The 18,361-nt window shown below is 46.4% G+C and overlaps 2 protein-coding genes and 1 long non-coding RNA gene across 16 annotated transcripts in view; 1 reads left to right on the top strand and 2 right to left on the bottom strand.

Annotated features, from left to right (window-relative positions):
- Positions 1–6,399: 6,399 nt before the first annotated feature.
- On the bottom strand, positions 6,400–8,247 carry LOC128418632 (uncharacterized). Of its 4 annotated transcripts, none has more exons than XR_008331728.1 (2): positions 6,666–8,246; positions 6,400–6,582 (listed from the first exon to the last, which is right to left on the bottom strand). XR_008331728.1 is itself a non-coding variant. In XM_053398505.1 (2 exons), the coding sequence occupies exons 1-2, from the start codon at positions 7,845–7,847 to the stop codon at positions 6,837–6,839; spliced, it is 813 nt and encodes a 270-aa protein (XP_053254480.1). In that variant the 5' UTR covers positions 7,848–8,247; the 3' UTR covers positions 6,400–6,836. The 4 variants fall into 4 exon arrangements, 1 of the variants encoding a protein (XP_053254480.1); XR_008331727.1 differs by having other exon boundaries at positions 6,682–8,246; XR_008331729.1 differs by having other exon boundaries at positions 6,765–8,246.
- A 707-nt stretch (positions 8,248–8,954) lies between these two features.
- On the top strand, positions 8,955–14,501 carry LOC128418633 (uncharacterized). The gene is made up of 2 exons (XR_008331730.1): positions 8,955–9,161; positions 14,419–14,501. It is a non-coding gene; the product is annotated as an uncharacterized LOC128418633 (long non-coding RNA).
- A 2,006-nt stretch (positions 14,502–16,507) lies between these two features.
- Positions 16,508–18,361, bottom strand: part of PUM1 (pumilio RNA binding family member 1) — a 53,301-nt gene continuing 51,447 nt past the window's right edge. For all 11 annotated transcript variants that reach the window (XM_053398492.1, XM_053398496.1, XM_053398497.1 and 8 more), the window contains one exon: positions 16,508–18,293. In XM_053398492.1, the coding sequence (XP_053254467.1) occupies positions 18,162–18,293 (132 nt within the window). In that variant the 3' untranslated portion in view covers positions 16,508–18,161. The remainder of the gene's footprint in view (positions 18,294–18,361) is intronic.

The following is an 18,361-nucleotide window of genomic DNA, read 5'->3' as shown; positions in this document are numbered from 1 at the left end:
AAGCAAAGTATGAACTCTACCACTAAACTTCAGGGATTGCTTTGGGGGAAGATTTTGGTTACCTCTGGAGACTTGAGGCTGCAGATGGTACCCAAGAGGTCTGCAGTGAAGGAGACCACCAGGATTCTTGAGACTATCGGTATCCACCAATGCCCTCCTCTCTTGGCAAGGCACCAGGGATACTGCTGATGCTTTGCTTTGGTCACATTATTTATGACTCTTGTTGCATTCAAAATTCTACTACATGTTGTAAGGCACTTAACAGAATGATAAACTTTTACATTGGTGGTCTTATAAAAATCTAACATATGGGGCATGGTGGAGTAAACAAGACAACACAGGGCTCAGGTATGTTCATATTTTCAAAGGACTAAATGGAATGTTCACGGATGGAATTGGCTGTAGGAGAAAAGAACCCCACAGAACTTGGTCCCAGCAAAGTTCATGGAGAAGGTCCAGTTGTCTCTTCCTCCTATTTTGGACACTTCCAAAATGGCCACCAATTCTTGGAAGGAGGACCCCAATGGTAGTTAATCCCAGACAGGCTCATGAAGAGGGGTTGGGTTTCTGTTTAGTCGGAACCAGACAGGTGCCTGGAGAGGGTTGAAGTTTCTCCCCTTCTCTTTCCGACCGTTGTTGGGTGCAGTGGCCACTGATGGAGTCTTCTCTGATCGGGAAGAGCTTGGCTTATGGAGAACGTCTGCCTGCTTCTCCACCCCCTTCTGATAATTGTCAGGTGGAATGATCACCAGTGGACTCTGCCATAAGGGAGTGACTCCCAATGGTATCTCCTCCCAGACAGTCTCATGAAGTGGGCCTAGGTGTGTCTTTCCTCCCTTTTGACAGGTGCTAGGGGCAACGGCCACTGATCGAGTATGTTCTGGGACGGAGTTATGCAATGGCTGTTGGGGCAAGGTGGGATTATGGAGAGGGTCCAGCCGTCTCTCCTCCTTGTAACTGCCTTGTGGAATGGCCGCTAATGGAACTTGCGCTAGGAAAGAGGACCCTTCATCTGTTTGCTCCCAGACAGGTTCGTGGAGAGGACCCGGATACTTCCTCTTCACCTTCTGACAGCTTCCATGTTCAACAGCCACTGATGGAGACTGAGCTTTGAATGAAGAACCCAATGCCTGTTTGTCCAAAGCAGACTCATGCAGTGGGTCTGGCAACTTATCACTCCCTGTCTGATGATTGCACGGTGTAATGGATTCTGGAGATGAATAGCCCAATGGTGGTTGCTCCCAAACAGGTTCGTGGAGAGGGCCTGGGTATCTCACGCTTCCTTTCTGGTGGCTTCCATGTGCAGTGGCAACCGATGGAGTTTGTGCTCTGTAGGGGGACCTCAATGGCAATTCCACTGGTGGAATTGTCTGTATAGGGCAGGAGTCCAATGGTTGTTGCTCCCAGACAGACTCATGGAGGGGACCCACCTGTCTGTCCATCCCCTTTTGACATCTGCGTGGAGGAATGACCACTGTTGGGATCCAGTCTGGCTCAAAGGAGTCCTGCGTTGGATGCTCCTGGACAGCATCATGGAGAGGACCTATCTCTTGTCTCATCCCGCTTGGATAGCCATGAGGAGGAACAATAACTGATGGCACATGTTCTAGTGGGAAAGAACCCAGTGATGGTTGTTTCCAGACAGGTTCATGGAGAGGGCCAGGCTCCTTGTTCATCCCCTTCCAGCCACTGTCATGGGGAGCTGTCACCAAGGATGGTGTCTCTTCTGGGAGGGAGACACCAAGCAAGGTTCTTAAAGAGGAACTGTCTGTCCCTCCCTCCCTTTTGACAGTTGCACTGTGGAATGACCACTGGTGGAGTATGCACTGGTATTTATTGTGATTCTCTGTGCAAAGCTTGCAACAACTGCCAACATTGTGATGTCATTTGAGTGTGAAGGATTTGGACATTAGTAGTGTCTGTTGGCATTGGTCATTGCTGCATGAGGAGGCAAGTTGTCATGGGAGGTGGAGGGCTGTTGGGCTGCCTTTTGATATGATGCGCCATGTAAGATGAGTAGGGACCACATGGCTTACAAGGGGAATTATTGGCTAGCAGTTGGCCATTATGATCATTGCCATTTCCCCAAGCCTAGGCCATTGATGGTGGTAGCTGTGGTCAAGTCCAGCTGTAGGCTTGAAGTATCTTCTGGAGGACATCCTCCTTCTGTGGATCAAGAAAGGCCTATTTGACTGAGCTGGCAGGGCCCTGATCAGATATGAGGGGCTGGGTCTAGCTACCCTTTGACTTTCCCACAATTCCTTGCTCAGGGGCATTGGGAAGCATTAAAATGCCAATGCTGCTTAGAGTCCTAAGCTAGAGGGGGGAATGCAAACGGGTGTGGCAGATGTTTGTAGCGGACCTGCCAGGTTCTTCAGCCCTAGCTGTGATAAATATTGCTTTATGTAGGATTGCATAATGTTGTGGTTAAGTGGCTGAGGGGTTTTTGTGTCCCATGATAACTGGCACCACTCCATGTGGCATTTTTGTTTCTCTGTGTAATACAAAAGCATAAATTGGAATTAAACAAACCATGGTTGATACACTGGTATACTTTAACCTAGGAATGCATATGACCAAAAGTAATGGACCTTCTGCGTTCACAGTGTGTGATTTATGCACAGTATTGCACAGAACTATGAAGCCACTCCTCCCACTGAAGGATTCATATGACAGCTGACTTCTTCACTCCATCCTGGCCCGAAATTTGGTCTCAATCCATTACAAGCTCCCATGCCTGATCCTACTCCTCCTGAGTAGGATTGTAGGAAGAGAGTCCTTGAACTGGACATTACACTACCAACTCTGGGCTCCTGATCGCCTTCTCCTGCCTCCTATGGATACCTGGGGCCAGTGCTGGGGGATCCAGAACCAGAGCATGGATCTTGAAGTGGGGTAGTGAGCCACTTATGCCTCTTACTCTTGAGGGTATTCTCATTGGCGGCCACCAACACTGGTTGTTTCCTTGGAGAACTTCTTTGAGTTGAGGTCCAGCTGGGTCATGGCATACTCTTTAATGGAATATGGACAATAGTCAAAGATCTCCTTCTCTAAATGCCTAACCCAAGGAAGGTGTAGCCAGTAGCCATGTGAGAAGGGGCCTTTTCAGTGGTAGACCCTCATCTGTGTAGTGCTCCCCACAGGGAAACATGCATCAAACCATCATTATCGGTTTTCAAGCTATGGTCTTATTACTTATCCAAGCCTTTTGTAACCAAGCTAACCTCTACAGTGGTGCTCATATTTTAATGAGGTGGGCAGGACTTCTTATGTTTCTGGTTGAGCATTTTAGGCATTTTATGTTATACTGTTTTCTTCTTCAGCTTTTCTTGTTTTTAACTATTGGATTTTATTTCATCAAGTCACTTTGGGACTTTCATTTGGGACTAACGAATGTAATAAACGGTCATACTAAAGAAGGACAGAGAGACTATGGAGAAGATGACAAAGTCTATCAAAAAGTCTATTAATGGGGATCATGCCCTGGGTGATTCCCAAACCTAGGAAGCTGCCTTATAGCACATCTGACCACTAATCCATCCATCTACACTTGACTGGCAACAGTTGTCTGGGGTCTGAGACATGGGTGTTTCCCAGTGTGATCTGGAGATGCTAGGGACTGAACCTGGGATATTTGCCTGCAAATCAAAGCACCAAGCAACAGATATTGTTTAGGGAGAAACATTAGTTGCCTCTGGGGACTTGGCACCACCACAGATGGAATCCCAGCGCAACATACCTCATTGAAGGAGACCATCAAGATGCTGGAAACCTTACAAATGACCCTTCAATGCACACCTCCGTTATGTGTCAGGGACCGTGCTGAGGAGGGCTACAATAAGGAGGAACGGTGGGTGCCGCCTCCTCCTGTCCCTGGCCCTGAATCTCCTCAGGAGCAGGAGAACAGTATAGATTTAGAACAGTGGTTTGCAGAGGGGCATAGTTCAGAAGAGAAAAGCTGGGAAATACTGGATGAGGAACAGCTAGGAGAAGAAACACTGGAAGAGAGAGGGTTAACAGATTCACAGCCTCTGGACAGCATCCCCCTTCCCCGCTCCCCACCTTCTAGGAGATCTGAGAAAATTGCTAAACAGAAAACACAGCGACTATAAGCTCAGGTTATCAGATGTAGGAGTGACATGGATTGAGAGGGATGGGGAGGGGAGTGTAGCCTTAATTGAAAGCACCACCATTCTTAGAGGCAGACATTCATTATCCCTCATTGTAATTATTAAAGAATTCTAACTGGTAAGAAGACCCAGTTCACTTTGTTCTGCTTATCTACTGCCAAGGGAGAAGGAAACCGATTCCTTGGAGCCTGACATTATGTCTTGGGAGGACACTGGTGATGCTACTTACGGTTCATTCAGATATTATTCCTTGTTTTCAAATTACGTATTATTCCTGCTCTTAAAATTCTTCTACTTGTTGTACAGCAGTTAGCCTGACGGTTCATCTTCTAAACTGCTGGAGCAAAATTGATAGAAAAAATTGTGCTTTTTAAAAACAAATAAATAAAATGCTAAAACAAAACAACAAAAAGCCTCTGATGGAATGCTTTGCAATCTGATAAATGTGATGTAAAAAGAAGGGAGAGTGGAGAAAATAGGTAGCAAGCATATGCCATGCTCATGTATGTTCATTAAAAAAAAAAAGACCAGATAGAATGGCCAGTGATGGAACTAGTTCAAGGAGGAGACTTCAGTTACTGGTCCCAGCTAGACTGATGAAGAAGGTCTTGTTTTCTTTCCCTTCACTTTGAGCCAAGGCCCACCTGTGGAAACACATTGAGGAAGGAGAAGGAGACTCATAGCAGTTAGTCCCAGGCAGGTTCATGGATCGGGCCCGTCTCTCTATTCAGCCGAAACCAAGCAGGAGCCTGGAGGGGGTGTGGGTGTCCCTCCTTCTCCTTCTCTTGTTGATAGCTGACAGGTGCAGGGGCCACCAATAGTGTCTGATCTAGTTGGAAGGAGCTTGGTGCATGGGGAAGGTCCTCCTGCTTCTCCATTCCTTCCTGGTAGCTGTCAGGTGGAATGGTCTCGACTGCAGTCTGCAGGAAGTGGGTGCTTCCTACTGGTATTTCCTCCCAGACACTCTCATGAAGTAGACTTAGCTGTGGCACTTTCGCCTTCTGGCTGGTGCCAGGAGCAACGGCCACTAACTGAGCACTCTCTGGTGGGGAGGAACGCAATGGCTGTTGGCCAAAGGTGGTCTTCTGTAAAGGATCCATTTGCCTCTTCCGCAAACCGCCTGGTGGAATGGCCGCTAATACAGTCTGAGCACTGCAGGCTGGAATGGACCCTGAAGGTGGCTTCTTCCAGGCATGTTCATGTGGAGCGCCTGGGTATCTCTCATTCCCCTGCTGATTGCCTCCATCTGATGGTGGATGTGCTGTGAAGGAAGAACCCAGTGACTGCTGGTCCAAGCAGGATTCATGGAGAGGATCAGGCAGGGGGCAGGCTGGATTCAGTGGTTGCTCTGAGGCAGGGTCATGGAGAGAAACCTTTTGGTGACCTCCAGGTGCAGTGACAACTGAAGGCGTCTGCTCCCTAAGGGAGGAGCTCAGTGGCTGTTGGTCCAAGATAAACTCATGGAGAGGGTCCAGCTTTTCTGCCCTTCCATTTTGGCTACTGGGTGGTGGAATAACCGCCGATGAAATTAGTTCTGTGCGGGAGGAACCCAGTGGTGGTTGTTCCCGGACGGGTTCCTGAAGAGGGCTTAGCTCCTTGTTCATCCCCTTCTGACAGCTGCCGTGGGAAGCTGTCACCAATTATGGTGTCTCTTCTGGGAGGAAGGAGCCTAATGACAGACCAAGCCAGGCTCTTGAAGAGGAACTGTCTGTCTTTCCTTCCCTTTTGCAAATGGCTCTGAGGAACAGCCCCTAGTGGAGTCTGTTCTGGGATTTATTGTGATTCTCTGTGCAGGGTTTACAACAACTGTCAACACTGTGATGTCGTGTGAGTGTGGCTGATGAGTGGGAAGGGGCCTGGGCATCAGTAGTTTTTGTTGACATTGGTCATTGTTGCATGAGGAGGTGTGTTGTCATAGGGGATGGTTTTGATGCACCATGTAAGATGGCAGATTGCATTTGAATTTCCCACAATTCCTTAGGAGTGACACTTGAGAGGCATTGTGGGAAACCAGATGCTGACTAGATCCAGATGCCTAGTGCTGCTCAGTTTGCCAGGACAGAAGAAATGGGGGGGGCAGGGCAGGTGTACATAGGCACATAGGAAGCTGCCTATTGAATCAGAGCATTTGGTCCATTTCCCTCAGTGTTCTCTACACGGACTGGCAACAGCTCTTCATGTCTAGCACTTGGCAGGCTAGGATAGGTTAAAATCTAATAATCATGACACAAAAAGAAGGCACAATGGAAGAAAGTAGGAAACAAGCAACTGCAAGGCTCAGGTATGTTCGTTGTTTTTAAAGGCACCAGATGGAATAGGCATTGATGGAGTTGGTTCTAGGAGCAAGCAGTCCCACAGGTTCTGGTTCCAGCCAGGTTTGTGGAGAAGTTCTAGGTTCTCTCCCTTCCATTCCGTTGGCTCGCAGCTGAAATGCTCACTGGTGGAGTCCATTCTAGGAAAGAGAATCCCAATGTTACTCCCAGAGAGGTTCATGGAGAGGTCCCCAATGTCCACCCTCTACCTCCTGACCTTTACCAGGTATGACACCCACAGATGAAGCCCGTTCTAGGCAGGAGGAGCCCAGAGGCAGCCAACACCAGGGAGGCTCATGGAGTGGGCCCAGGTGACACCTACAGTGTGGAATGGTCCCTGGTGAAGTCTGCTCTGGTTGTGAGGAGCCAGGTCCATTGACATAGTCAGGCAGTCTCACCACCCATGGTGATAATCATCAAATTCAATGGGCTCTGGTGGAGTCTGAAGTAGGAAGGAGGAGCCCAGTGGTGGCTGGTCCCAGAGCGGCTCATGAAGTGGGCCCAGCTGCCTCTCCCTCCACTTCTGGCGGCTGCCATGTGCAATGGCCACTGAAGGAACCAGATCTTTCTGAGAGGAGTCAGCTGCGTATGGCGGGTCCTGCAGTCTCCCATTCCACTTGTGAGAGCTGCCAAAGTCAATGGGTTCTGGTGGAGTCTGCAGTAGGAGGGAAGACCCCAGTGGCGGTTGGTCCCAAAGAGGCTCGTGAAGTGGCCCTAATGCTCTTTCCTTCCCCTTCTGACAGCTGCCAGATACAGAAGCAATTGATGGAGTCTGTCCTGGTTGTGAGGAGCCTGGTGCATAGAGGTGGCTGTACTGTGTCCGCTTCCAGTTGTGAGAGCTGCCAAAGTCAATGGGCACTGCTGGAGCCTGCAGGAAGAGGGAAGAACCCAAGGATGGTTGAGTCCAGATGGGCTCGTGGAGAGGGCCCAGAGGTGTATCCACCCACTTCCGACACCTGCGTGGTGGAATGACCACAGGTGGAACTGGTTGTGTTCCAGAGGAGTCCATTGGTGCTTGGTTCCATACAGGCTCATGGATAAGACCTGGATCTTTCTCCACACCCACCTGATAACTATGAGGTGGAACTATCAGTGATCGAAGCCGTTCTATGCAGTAACCCAATGCCGGTTGCTTCCACACAGACTCATGGATTGGGCCTGGCTCCCTGTCCATTCCTTTCTGGCATTTGCCATAGGGATTGGCTGTTGATGATGTCTTTTCTGGAACAGGTGAGCCTGATGATGGTGACGTTCCCTTAGGCTGATGGAGAGGCCCCGGCTCTCTGTTCCTTCCATTCTGATAGCTGCCATACGGAATGATTATTGGTGGTGTCTGTCGTGGAATGGGTGAGCTCAAAGATGGCGACTTCCCCTCAGGCTTATAACTTTCATAGACAGTAGCCATCGACGGTGCCCGTTTTGGGAACGAGGAGCCCGGCAATAATTCTTCCTAGCCAAGCTCACAAAGAGCACCTGCCTGACTCCCTCTCCATTCTGACAGCTGTGTGGTGAAGCAGCCCCTGTTGGAGTCTTCCCTGGGATATACTTTGGTTCCCTATGCACAACTTGCAACAACTGCCAACCTCATGATGTTACATGAGTGTGGTGGATGAGTTTGAAGGAGTAGGGCATCAGTAGTTGACATTGGTCATTGTTGCATGAGGAGATGTGTTGTCATAGGAGATGGAGGGCTGTCGGGTTGTCCTTTGTTATGATGCAACGTGTATGATGAGCAGGAACCACAGGGCCTGCCAGAGTAGTTCTTGAGCTACTGAAGGTGGGCCTGGGTGGTCTCATTGTTCCACCTGGCTTGCTTGTGTTTATGAACTGTGGCAACTATTGCTTCAGGTGAGGTTACTGAGACTTATTTGTGAGGTCATGTGGCACTTGGTCTGGTGGAGCTCTTCTTCCCATACTAGCCTCCCATACAGCCTCCCATACAGGCTGTTGAACAGCAGCCTGAAGGGGGAGAAGGCAGAGTGACTCCACCTGCAGCTGATAAGCCTTCCAGGACTCAGAGGAGAAGGTGAGAACCAGCTGGCTTCAGCCTTCCTAAGCAGAGCTTCCAGCAGCAGTCAGATGCTGGAAATAATGCTTGTAGTTCCTGGCTCTACTTTGTTGCTTCCTGCTTGTCTTGACCCCATGATCATCAGATTCCCTGACCCCTGGACCATCTCACCACCTGGATTGCTGTTCACCCGACCCAAGGACTGGTCCTGTCTTTGAGTGCTGACTCTGCCTCCAGGCAGGTAGACCTCAGAGACTCTTCCAGTTGGGTGGCCTCCGACTCCACTGAGCTCTGCACGTTGTTGCTCAGCAACGGGACTTTGGCACCTAGGCTTTGAGCTAAACAGAGGAGGCCCTTCTCAGCGGATGCTGCTCGCTCTGTGGGGAAGCAAGACTGGGCCTTCTTAGTAGTGGCACCCCAGCTGTGGTGCTCCCTCACCCTGATGGCATGGAAAGGTAACTCTTTGCGGAGCTTCTGCCACCAGCTCAGGGCATTTCTCCTCATCCGGCCTAATGGTGGATTTAGTTAGCCTCCTCTGGATCAGAGAACTGTGCCTTTGCTGTAGTATCTGAGCCTACTTTACTGAACTTAAGTGTGGTATTATTCTCCAGAGTTCTCAGAGCATCCTCAGCCCACTCTTAGCCAGAAGACAGAGCTTAGAACTCCTTTTGGTTTCTGCTGTTGGATCAAAGAGCCTTAGCCCGCCATAAGGTAAGATTGAGGACAATCTTCCCACACCTTCCTGCAACACATTAATCCTTCTCGCACTCTTCCCTGGAGATGTGTTTCTGCTTCTTTTCTCCCACCTTCTCCACGGCGTATGAAGCAGAAGCAACCCCTCCTGTGCATCTACGCTGCTAACCGAGGGTTGGGTAGGCTTTTCTCAGCCGTAGGGCCATGTTCCCTACTGGGTAACCTTTGGAGGCGAGGGCCAGAGGCAAAAGTAAGCAAAGCAAGGAATGTGGGTTTCATCTTTCTATGCACCTCTCTGTGTGCCATGACGTTTATCCAGACAAGCAAGTAGACATTCTCATGCTCAAGGGCACATTCCTGCCAGGCACAAACAATCTAGAAAAGTGCAAAGCAGGACTGTTGTGGGGTGTGGCCTGTGGAGAGTTTGGGGGGCTAGATAGAAAGGCCTGAGCTTCCCTCTCCCTAGTTAAGGCCACTTTCTAACACCTGGGACAAAGTCCAAACAGCTCTTGGAGGGGGGGAGCGAAACTCTTTCAATATCTCCTCCAGCCTCATCACAGTCTGGTGTGGTGTAGTGGTTAAGAGTGGTGGGCTCGTAATCTGGTGAACCAGGTTCGCATCTCCGCTCCTCCACATGCAGCTGCTGGGTGACCTTGGGCTAGTCACACTTCTCTGAAGTCTCTCAGCCTCACTCACCTCACAGAGTGTTTGTTGTGGGGGAGGAAGGGAAAGGAGAATGTTAGCCGCTTTGAGACTCCTTAGGGTAGTGATAAAGCGGGATATCAAATCCAAACTCCAAATTCTCTATTATTATTATTATTATTATTATTATTATTATTATTATTATTATTATTACCTGTGCTGGTTGGGTTCTAAACCCCACCTTATTTTGATGGATAACAATATGGATTGTCATACAAACCAGTTTGCAAGTATGTATGGCAAAGAGTGGTGCACTGAAATTAGAATTAAATAAATAGATAGCAACTGGCACCCCAGTCCTTGAGACGTATTGGGCCAGTCTGCAACGCATCAGCAAGAACTGGAAGAGAATACTGCTGCTTTCCCTTCCGGTACCCAACCATCTTAAGCCTCATTTAGATACTCAGTTTCACCCCCACAATTAGGATTGTGTGAAGGAGAGCAAAGATGACGGTGATTTTATTAATCTCCTTCCAAGCTATCTCCAGGCAATTTACATAACGGAAATACGTTTAAAACAAGACCAAAGACCAACCAAAGTGGACACTTGTGGCAAAGGCCCATTTATCCAGCTGGGAAAATCTGTCGGAACAAAAAATGTCTTCAGGTGCTTCCCAGTCAAAGACACAGTTTGGCACCCCCCCCACACACACATGCATTTGCTTACACACACGTGCGCACACAGACTGGAAGCCTCAATGGTGCCACTCTGAAGGCTTCACCTGGGGCAGAAAACCCAGCTAGCCCCCACCCCCGCACCCCATAGCTGCCGTTTCCGGGAAGTGCAGGTGGTGGGTGCCTCACTAAATGCCCTGCTCTGAGTTAGACCCACTTGCTAGCCTATTCATTGCACCCCTATGCCCAGTCTACCATTTATTTTTTGAGGGTGGATATCCACACTTAGGAGCTTACTGTAATCATGCAAGTTCCTCGTGCTATTTAGCACCCTGCATGGTTGCAAAGCAGGCTCCCCTCTTCAGATCTTGCCCCCACCATGTGTGGCGGGGGAGGGCAGTCCATTGGGGCCCAGAGTGCATGGACCTCAGGCAGCCCCCAACCTGCCTGCCTGCCTTCTTACTTACATCCAGTTTGGGGCATGGAGATGATTGTCAGCTTCCTCCTCCTCCTATGTTTCCCTTGGAGAACTCAGCAGAGAGGAGGATGGGGGCACAACTTGAATTACTTGTTTTGCCTGCCACTGGCTCTGGCTCCACCTATGGTTTGGCATCACTACCAGTCCCAGTGAGCACAACCTGCCACCACTGCGAAGTCCCGGCAGACTGGAGGAGGGCAAATGTTGTCCCTATTTTCAAAAAGGGGGAAAGAGAGGACCCAAATAATTACCGCCCAGTCAGTCTGACATCAATACCAGGGAAGATTCTGGAGCAGATCATTAAGCAAACAGTCTGTGAGCACCTAGAAAGGAATGCTGTGATCACCAATACTCAGCATGGATTTCTGAAAAATAAGTCATGTCAGACTAACCTGATCTCGTTTTTTGACAGAATTACAAGCCTGGTAGATGAAGGGAACGCAGTGGATGTAGCCTACCTTGATTTCAGCAAGGCATTTGACAAGGTGCCCCATGATATTCTTGTAAAGAAGCTGGTAAAATGCGGTCTTGACTATGCTACCACTCAGTGGATTTGTAACTGGCTGACTGACCGAACCCAAAGGGTTCTCATCAATGGTTCCTCTTCATCCTGGAGAAGAGTGACTAGTGGGGTGCCACAGGGTTCTGTCTTGGGCCCGGTCTTATTCAACATCTTTATCAACGACTTGGATGATAGACTCAAGGGCATCCTGATCAAATTTGCAGATGACACCAAACTGGGAGGGGTGGCTAACACCCCAGAGGACAGGATCACACTTCAAAACGACCTTGACAGATTAGAGAACTGGGCCCAAACAAACAAGATGAATTTTAACAGGGAGAAATGTAAAGTATTGCACTTGGGCAAAAAAAATGAGAGGCACAAATACAAGATGGGTGACACCTGGCTTGAGAGCAGTACATGTGAAAAGGATCTAGGAGTCTTGGTTGACCACAAACTTGACATGAGCCAACAGTGTGACGCGGCAGCTAAAAAAGCCAATGCAATTCTGGGCTGCATCAATAGGAGTATAGCATCTAGATCAAGGGAAGTAATAGTGCCACTGTATTCTGCTCTGGTCAGACCTCACCTGGAGTACTGTGTCCAGTTCTGGGCACCACAGTTCAAGAAGGACACTGACAAACTGGAACGTGTCCAGAGGAGGGCAACCAAAATGGTCAAAGGCCTGGAAACGATGCCTTATGAGGAACGGCTAAGGGAGCTGGGCATGTTTAGCCTGGAGAAGAGGAGGTTAAGGGGTGATATGATAGCCATGTTCAAATATATAAAAGGATGTCACATAGAGGAGGGAGAAAGGTTGTTTTCTGCTGCTCCAGAGAAGCGGACACGGAGCAATGGATCCAAACTACAAGAAAGAAGATTCCACCTAAACATTAGGAAGAACTTCCTGACAGTAAGAGCTGTTCGACAGTGGCATTTGCTGCCAAGGAGTTTGGTGGAGTCTCCTTTTTTGGAGGTCTTTAAGCAGAGGCTTGACAACCATATGTCAGGAGTGCTCTGATGGTGTTTCCTGCTTGGCAGGGGGTTGGACTCGATGGCCCTTGTGGTCTCTTCCAACTCTATGATTCTATGATTCACTGCTGGTTGGAGGACAAGGCACCGCTGCTGCAAGGGCAACGCAGCACTCCTGCTTTGCAATACTATTGCAATTGCAGGTGTAACACTTCAACTGGGCATGTGTCACTTCAACACCTGACACCTGCATTTCCTCGCTTTTCTCTTCCCTCCCACCTTCTGCATTGTGTCTGTTAGACGGCGAGCCTGTAGTCAAAGGACCACCTTATCTTTTCATCACAGCATAGCCCCTAGAACAGGTTGCCATTTCCTGCTGCTGACAAATTGGGCTCTGGTCTTTGCAAGCTCATTACACAATACAGTGGTACCTCGGGTTACATACGCTTCAGGTTACATACTCCGCTAACCCAGAAATAGTGCTTCAAGTTAAGAACTTTGCTTCAGGATGAGAGCAGAAATAGTGCTCCGGCGGCGCGGCAGCAGCAGGAGGCCCCATTAGCTAAAGTGCTGCTTCAAGTTAAGAACAGTTTCAGGTTAAGAACGGACCTCCGGAATGAATTAAGTAAACCCGAGGTACCACTGTAAATGTATTGAAGGGTTATAGAGCATCTGCTTTGAATGCACAAGCTCCCAGGCTTAGTTCCTGGCATCTCCAAGTCAGGTTAGGAGATATCCTTTCCCCAAACCCAGGAAAGCGACTTAGGGCTCATCCAGACTTCCTTTTGCACTGGGCTTTCCAGGGAAGGTCCATGCTTTAAAGCTCTGTGCCTGAGCATTTATTTTTTTGTCCCGGCACTTTCCTCGGAAAACCCTCATCTTACTGCTGAATCAGAGAAAATGTCAGTCAGCAGAGAGCCTGGTAGACATTTGCTCCAATTCAGTGGTTCAAGTGACTGTGTTCCTTTACAATTCTTTCTTGCCTTTGCGACAGTTAGAAGCATGTTAGAAGCGCCCCCATGTGGTCTAAGCCATATGCTGATACAGAGGGGGATAATATGAGAATATAGCTGATAATTTAAGACTGTGGTAATGTAAGGATAGGGACGCGGGTGGCGCTGTGGGTAAAAGCCTCAGCACCTAGGGCTTGCCGATCGAAAGGTTGGTGGTTCGAATCCCCGTGGCGGGGTGCGCTCCCGCTGCTCGGTCCCAGTGCCTGCCAACCTAGCAGTTTGAAAGCACCCCCGGGTGCAAGTAGATAAATAGGGACCGCTTACTGGCGGGAAGGTAAACGGCGTTTCCGTGTGCTGCGCTGGCTCGCCAGATGCAGCTTTGTCACGCTGGCCACGTGACCCGGAAGTGTCTCCGGACAGCGCTGGCCCCCGGCCTCTTGAGTGAGATGGGCGCACAACCCCAGAGTCTGTCAAGACTGGCCCGTACGGGCAGGGGTACCTTTACCTTTACTTTAATGTAAGGATATACGCAAAACTAATTTTTATCATTTTTACTTTTAAAAATGGTGTTATCTTTTCCTACAATAAAAATGGTGATTATTCTCAAGGGAAGTTTAGCATCAGGACAGCAGAAGCAAACTGGTTTTTATTCCTGAGGTCTTGATTTGTGTGCATTACAGTGCATATGCTTAGGGTATTTTTTTTGGAAAAAAAAATCAGGATTAGCAAACTTTTGTCTTTTGTTCTGGCGTACTGGGAATGAAGCAGCAGTTTTAAAGCATGAAACTGGGGGGCAGAGAGAAAAGTGAAATGTTTAGTGTTTCACAAATGAAGTAACAAACATCACTACCTAAAGCTCCCCCCACCAGCAGCTTTGGGGCTTCTTTTGGGTGTGAAGCTATTAGATGTTTTGTTTTTAACTTATCTGTTGGTGTGCTTTATGCTCACTTAAATTCTGATGCCTGTTAAATGGTTAATTGCTTATTTTTTCCAGTGTTATGTTGTTGTGATATTATGCTTCTTAATGTATTCTTATTGTACTTCTGTACTTAGACAGGGTTTTTCAAGGGCTGCTTTGAGCAGAGACAGCTACATCTGGGGGCAATGCAATATATAAATAAACTGGTTAGAAAGACCATTAAGTCCATGGTCCAAAATTATTGATAATATAGGGAAACAGCTGTGTTGAAGAAGGCAAAAGTACTCCAGGTCCATGAATGAATGAAATGCTTTCATTGGTTTAAGACTGATCTTAGTGATGCTTTCTTTTTTAAAGCATCTTTGGTGGTCTTATCACTCTGGATCTCATTGCCAGCTGGGCTCTGGAAAACTTAACACACTCCAGTCATTCAGAAAGGTGTGTACACACACAAACAAAAACCCACAGAGGAAGAGATGCACTTTTTAATGAAATGGGTGAATTGAAACCTATTTTGTACTTTGGGCTGGCAGCCTAGTGTCCGCTGTGCTAGTACTACTCCAGAAAAGCAGATCAGGTTCTGCTGAATATACATTAATGCCAAGCTTTTGCACGATATTGAAGGGTGTTGTTGAATTTGTTTTCAAGTCCTCGTTAGCTTTGACAAGTTGCAGCAAGAGGAAAACTTTCCAAACTTGATGAAAAATTAGTGAACCATTCATTCAATAGTACTGTGGTAAATCAATTGGTTGTCAATTTATTTTGGGACCCAATTCAAGGTGCTCATATTAGTGTTTAAAGCCCAGAATTATTTCGGCTCCTTCCCTAGACACCCTCAGGTGTTCAAGCCCCCCTCTGCTGATCTTTTCTCCCCACCACCCTCAGCTGCTCAGGAGTGGGGTGGTCCAGGAGGGTTGCCAGATTAGGAGCATCTCAGCCCCAGAGATTTCAGGGTCTTAAACTGAAACCCAGGGGTGGCACCTTATTTCTATGATTGCAAATTACTTTTAGCTGTTTCCAACATTTTTACTTGTGGTATCCCCACCTTAGATTGTATTAGCAGTGTGCCCAAATTGCTGCTCTGGGCTCTTCACATTTTGCAAAGCTACTTCAAAAATGCTGATGAGCCACAAAGAAAGGAATCTTAATGTTGCCCGCTTTCAAGAACTAGTCAGGAGCTATGCTTCTCTTGGTAGCAAGATTGAATTCTTCTTGCCCGAGAAGACAAGATTGGTTTCCACACCAGTTTTCTGATAAGTGGGTACAAACTCCAAATGAGAGCTGGTTCCTTCTTTACCCAGAGTAGACCTCACTGCAAACTAACAGGCTGTGCACAATGGAGAACATCAGGCACCATCACAACACCAAGACAACCTCACATTCCACATTCTTTTCCTTTTTTGCTCTAGGCTTAGGGCCTATAAGCTACACAGAAGCAAGAGAGCTCAGGAACAGCAAGCCACCTTGCTCTACTCCAGAAGGCAGAGCCAAGAAAGTAGAATATTTCTCCCCATCAGGAAGGACTTAAATAGTCCCTGCCTTCTTCCTGAAGAGCAGTTAACCCTTTGCCTTCTGCTCCACTACCCCCCTGACCGAAAAACCACAACTCTGCTTGGTCATAATGTGACTTCATCATATAATTCAGGCATAGGCAAACTTGGCTCTCTAGCTGTTTTGGGACTACAACTCCCATCATCCTTAGCTAACAGGACCAGTGGTCAGGGATGATGGGAATTTTAGTCCCAAAACAGCTGGAGGGCTGAATTTGGGGATGCCTGATGTAATGAATGCTATTGGCATGTATTTTTCTCTCTCCATTCGTCTTGTATCATCTTTCCGACTCTATGCTATAAGCCAGAGCTTTCCAAACTGAGTGCCGCGACACGTTAGTGGGTCATGTGAACGCTCCTCCCGGGGCTGGAAAGGGGTTAGTTTAACCTCCGGTTTGCTAGTAAAACTGAACTACCATGTCACGAAATGATGCATGTATAAGAAGTGTGTCACCAATATGAAAAGTTTGGAAAGCTCTGCTGTAAGCCCTTGAGTATTTTGACAAAATACAGTATGTAACCGCTGTTAATAAATATTCTATTACAGAAACTACTCAGATCTTAACAGTTCCCTCAAATGACACTTTTCAAGTCAGAAAGAAAGACAGACAAACAGTAAGAATATTTTTGACCTGGTGCACTATATTGAAAATATTCAAATGAAACACAAACCCAGATTCCAAAGTTCTGTATTTTTCAAAATAAAGATCACACATTGTTTAGAGACAATCTACACAAGAGTTACAAAAAATAGTTGCCCAGGCATAAGCATACACAGGTTTGTTAATTATACACATATGGTTACAAGTGTGCTTGCAAAAAGGTTCATTGGAAATATACACAAGGCTCTGTAAATGTACACCGTGTAGTGTTACAATTCTATATTCAAACAAGGAAAATTGACAGTATGTTACATTCACTTACAAGTAGACAAAATGCAAAATACAGTTTATCTTCTGTACAAAAAGGCAAAGTGATTCACACTTTACAAGGTGAAAGGGGAACTCTGATTGTAAAGGAATACTAGGGGGGGTTGTACTTTTCTGCACTTTTTTACTGCCACAAAATAAGTAAAACATTACTTTTTCTTTTTAAAGAGTCAAATAAACACTATTTTTGAACTGAATCATTTGTGTAGAACATTTAGAAAGGATTGCTACTCTCTTGACTAGGTGACAAATAAAAAACCAAGCATTTCTTTTAAACATTAACCAGGCTGTATAAAGAGAACATTTCCTTCAAAAGAAAAAAAAATTACTTCTGGTTGAAATTACAATTTACAATATACAACACTATATGCTACGACCATAAAAGGGGTGAATATACACTGAAATGCACAGGGTTTGCTAATTTATTTTCTTACCAAAAATGGGTTTATGTTGATTCAAACTTCTCCACATTTACATTACAGAGGTTTACAAATGTACAATTGTACAATCAAAAGTATGTTCCACTACTAGGGTACATTATAGATACAGATTAGACATCAAAACAAGAAAATACTACAAATTTTTATATATGCAAAGTCTACACCAAGTATACACTATATATTTATAGAAGCAAGACCAAAGTTGAGTTGGATTTTTTTTTTCTCTACATGCTAAATAATAATAAAAAAATTGCCTCCGTGTTAACAGAAGAAACAGGAGTAGGCAGTAACTACACACCCATTGTCTACGTTTAAAAACTTCCTTGGTGTGTGTTCTCTCCTGATATTTACTGCTAAGCTTAATTCTTTAGCACGTTAATACTAAGAAAAAGGAATTTTAAAAGTCTCTGAAACTTAAAAACTTATCTTAATCGAAGCTTTAGCAAATTGATTTTTTTTTTAATTTATAAACTGTTAAATGCAGATTTGTGCAATTTAACTAAAACTTTATACTTCTCTTTTGAGTTTTGACTAAAAGAGAACAGAACAGGCATTTTCCCAAAAAAAAGCTCTGTCTTTAAGGTAGAGGAGTTAAAAATGGGCATTTCATTTAAATTCAGATTAGCCACCCTGAAAGTTTCCATATTTGAAATAGTTACATCAGTGAACAAAAAAATTGTGGCTTTCCATGTACATCTGTTGCCTATGTACAAGAATTCTATACACCACTGAAACAGCAGGGCAATTAAGTATTTAAAAAAATAATTAGTACATGTTATGCAGAATAAAATTAAAGAAATTTACAAAGGGTCTTTTTGCCTTTTTTCTTTTCTTTTTCTTGTAGTTCTCACGTCTATGTTGAGCAACCATGAATATTTTCAAAGCATATATTGGAATATGAGTGGTTGCTGGCTGTAAATTCCAGGTGGTAACTTTCTCTCTTCTGTAGCTCATTGTTTCAGATGATACCGTTTGGTGGTCCACAAATGGGCCCGAGGTCAACCCCGTTTTTCATGTAGTACTTCTCCAGCTTGGCCAAGATGTGTTTTCCATAGGTGTATTTGCGGAGAGTGGCAATGTGAGGCCGGATCTAGAGGGTAACAAGAGGGTTACAGGAGTTTAGGAACAACCCATGCAAATGATGCTCATGAATCCTGA

This window comes from Podarcis raffonei, chromosome 8 (assembly GCF_027172205.1).
Source record: "Podarcis raffonei isolate rPodRaf1 chromosome 8, rPodRaf1.pri, whole genome shotgun sequence".
NCBI classification, from domain to species: domain Eukaryota; kingdom Metazoa; phylum Chordata; class Lepidosauria; order Squamata; family Lacertidae; genus Podarcis; species Podarcis raffonei.
Note: the sequence above shows the minus strand (reverse complement) of the source record. Positions and strands in the feature narration are given on the sequence as shown.

Bases quoted from the DNA above. Each gene is read 5' to 3' on its own strand.
- LOC128418632 (XM_053398505.1), bottom strand. From the start codon at position 7,847: ATGGCTACTGTCTATGAAAGTTATAAGCCTGAGGGGAAGTCGCCATCT. The intron at 7,311-7,508 runs GTGGGTGTGGAG...CTCTTCCTGCAG, and splicing joins TTCCACCTCATAGTTATCAG to GCTCCAGCAGTGCCCATTGA.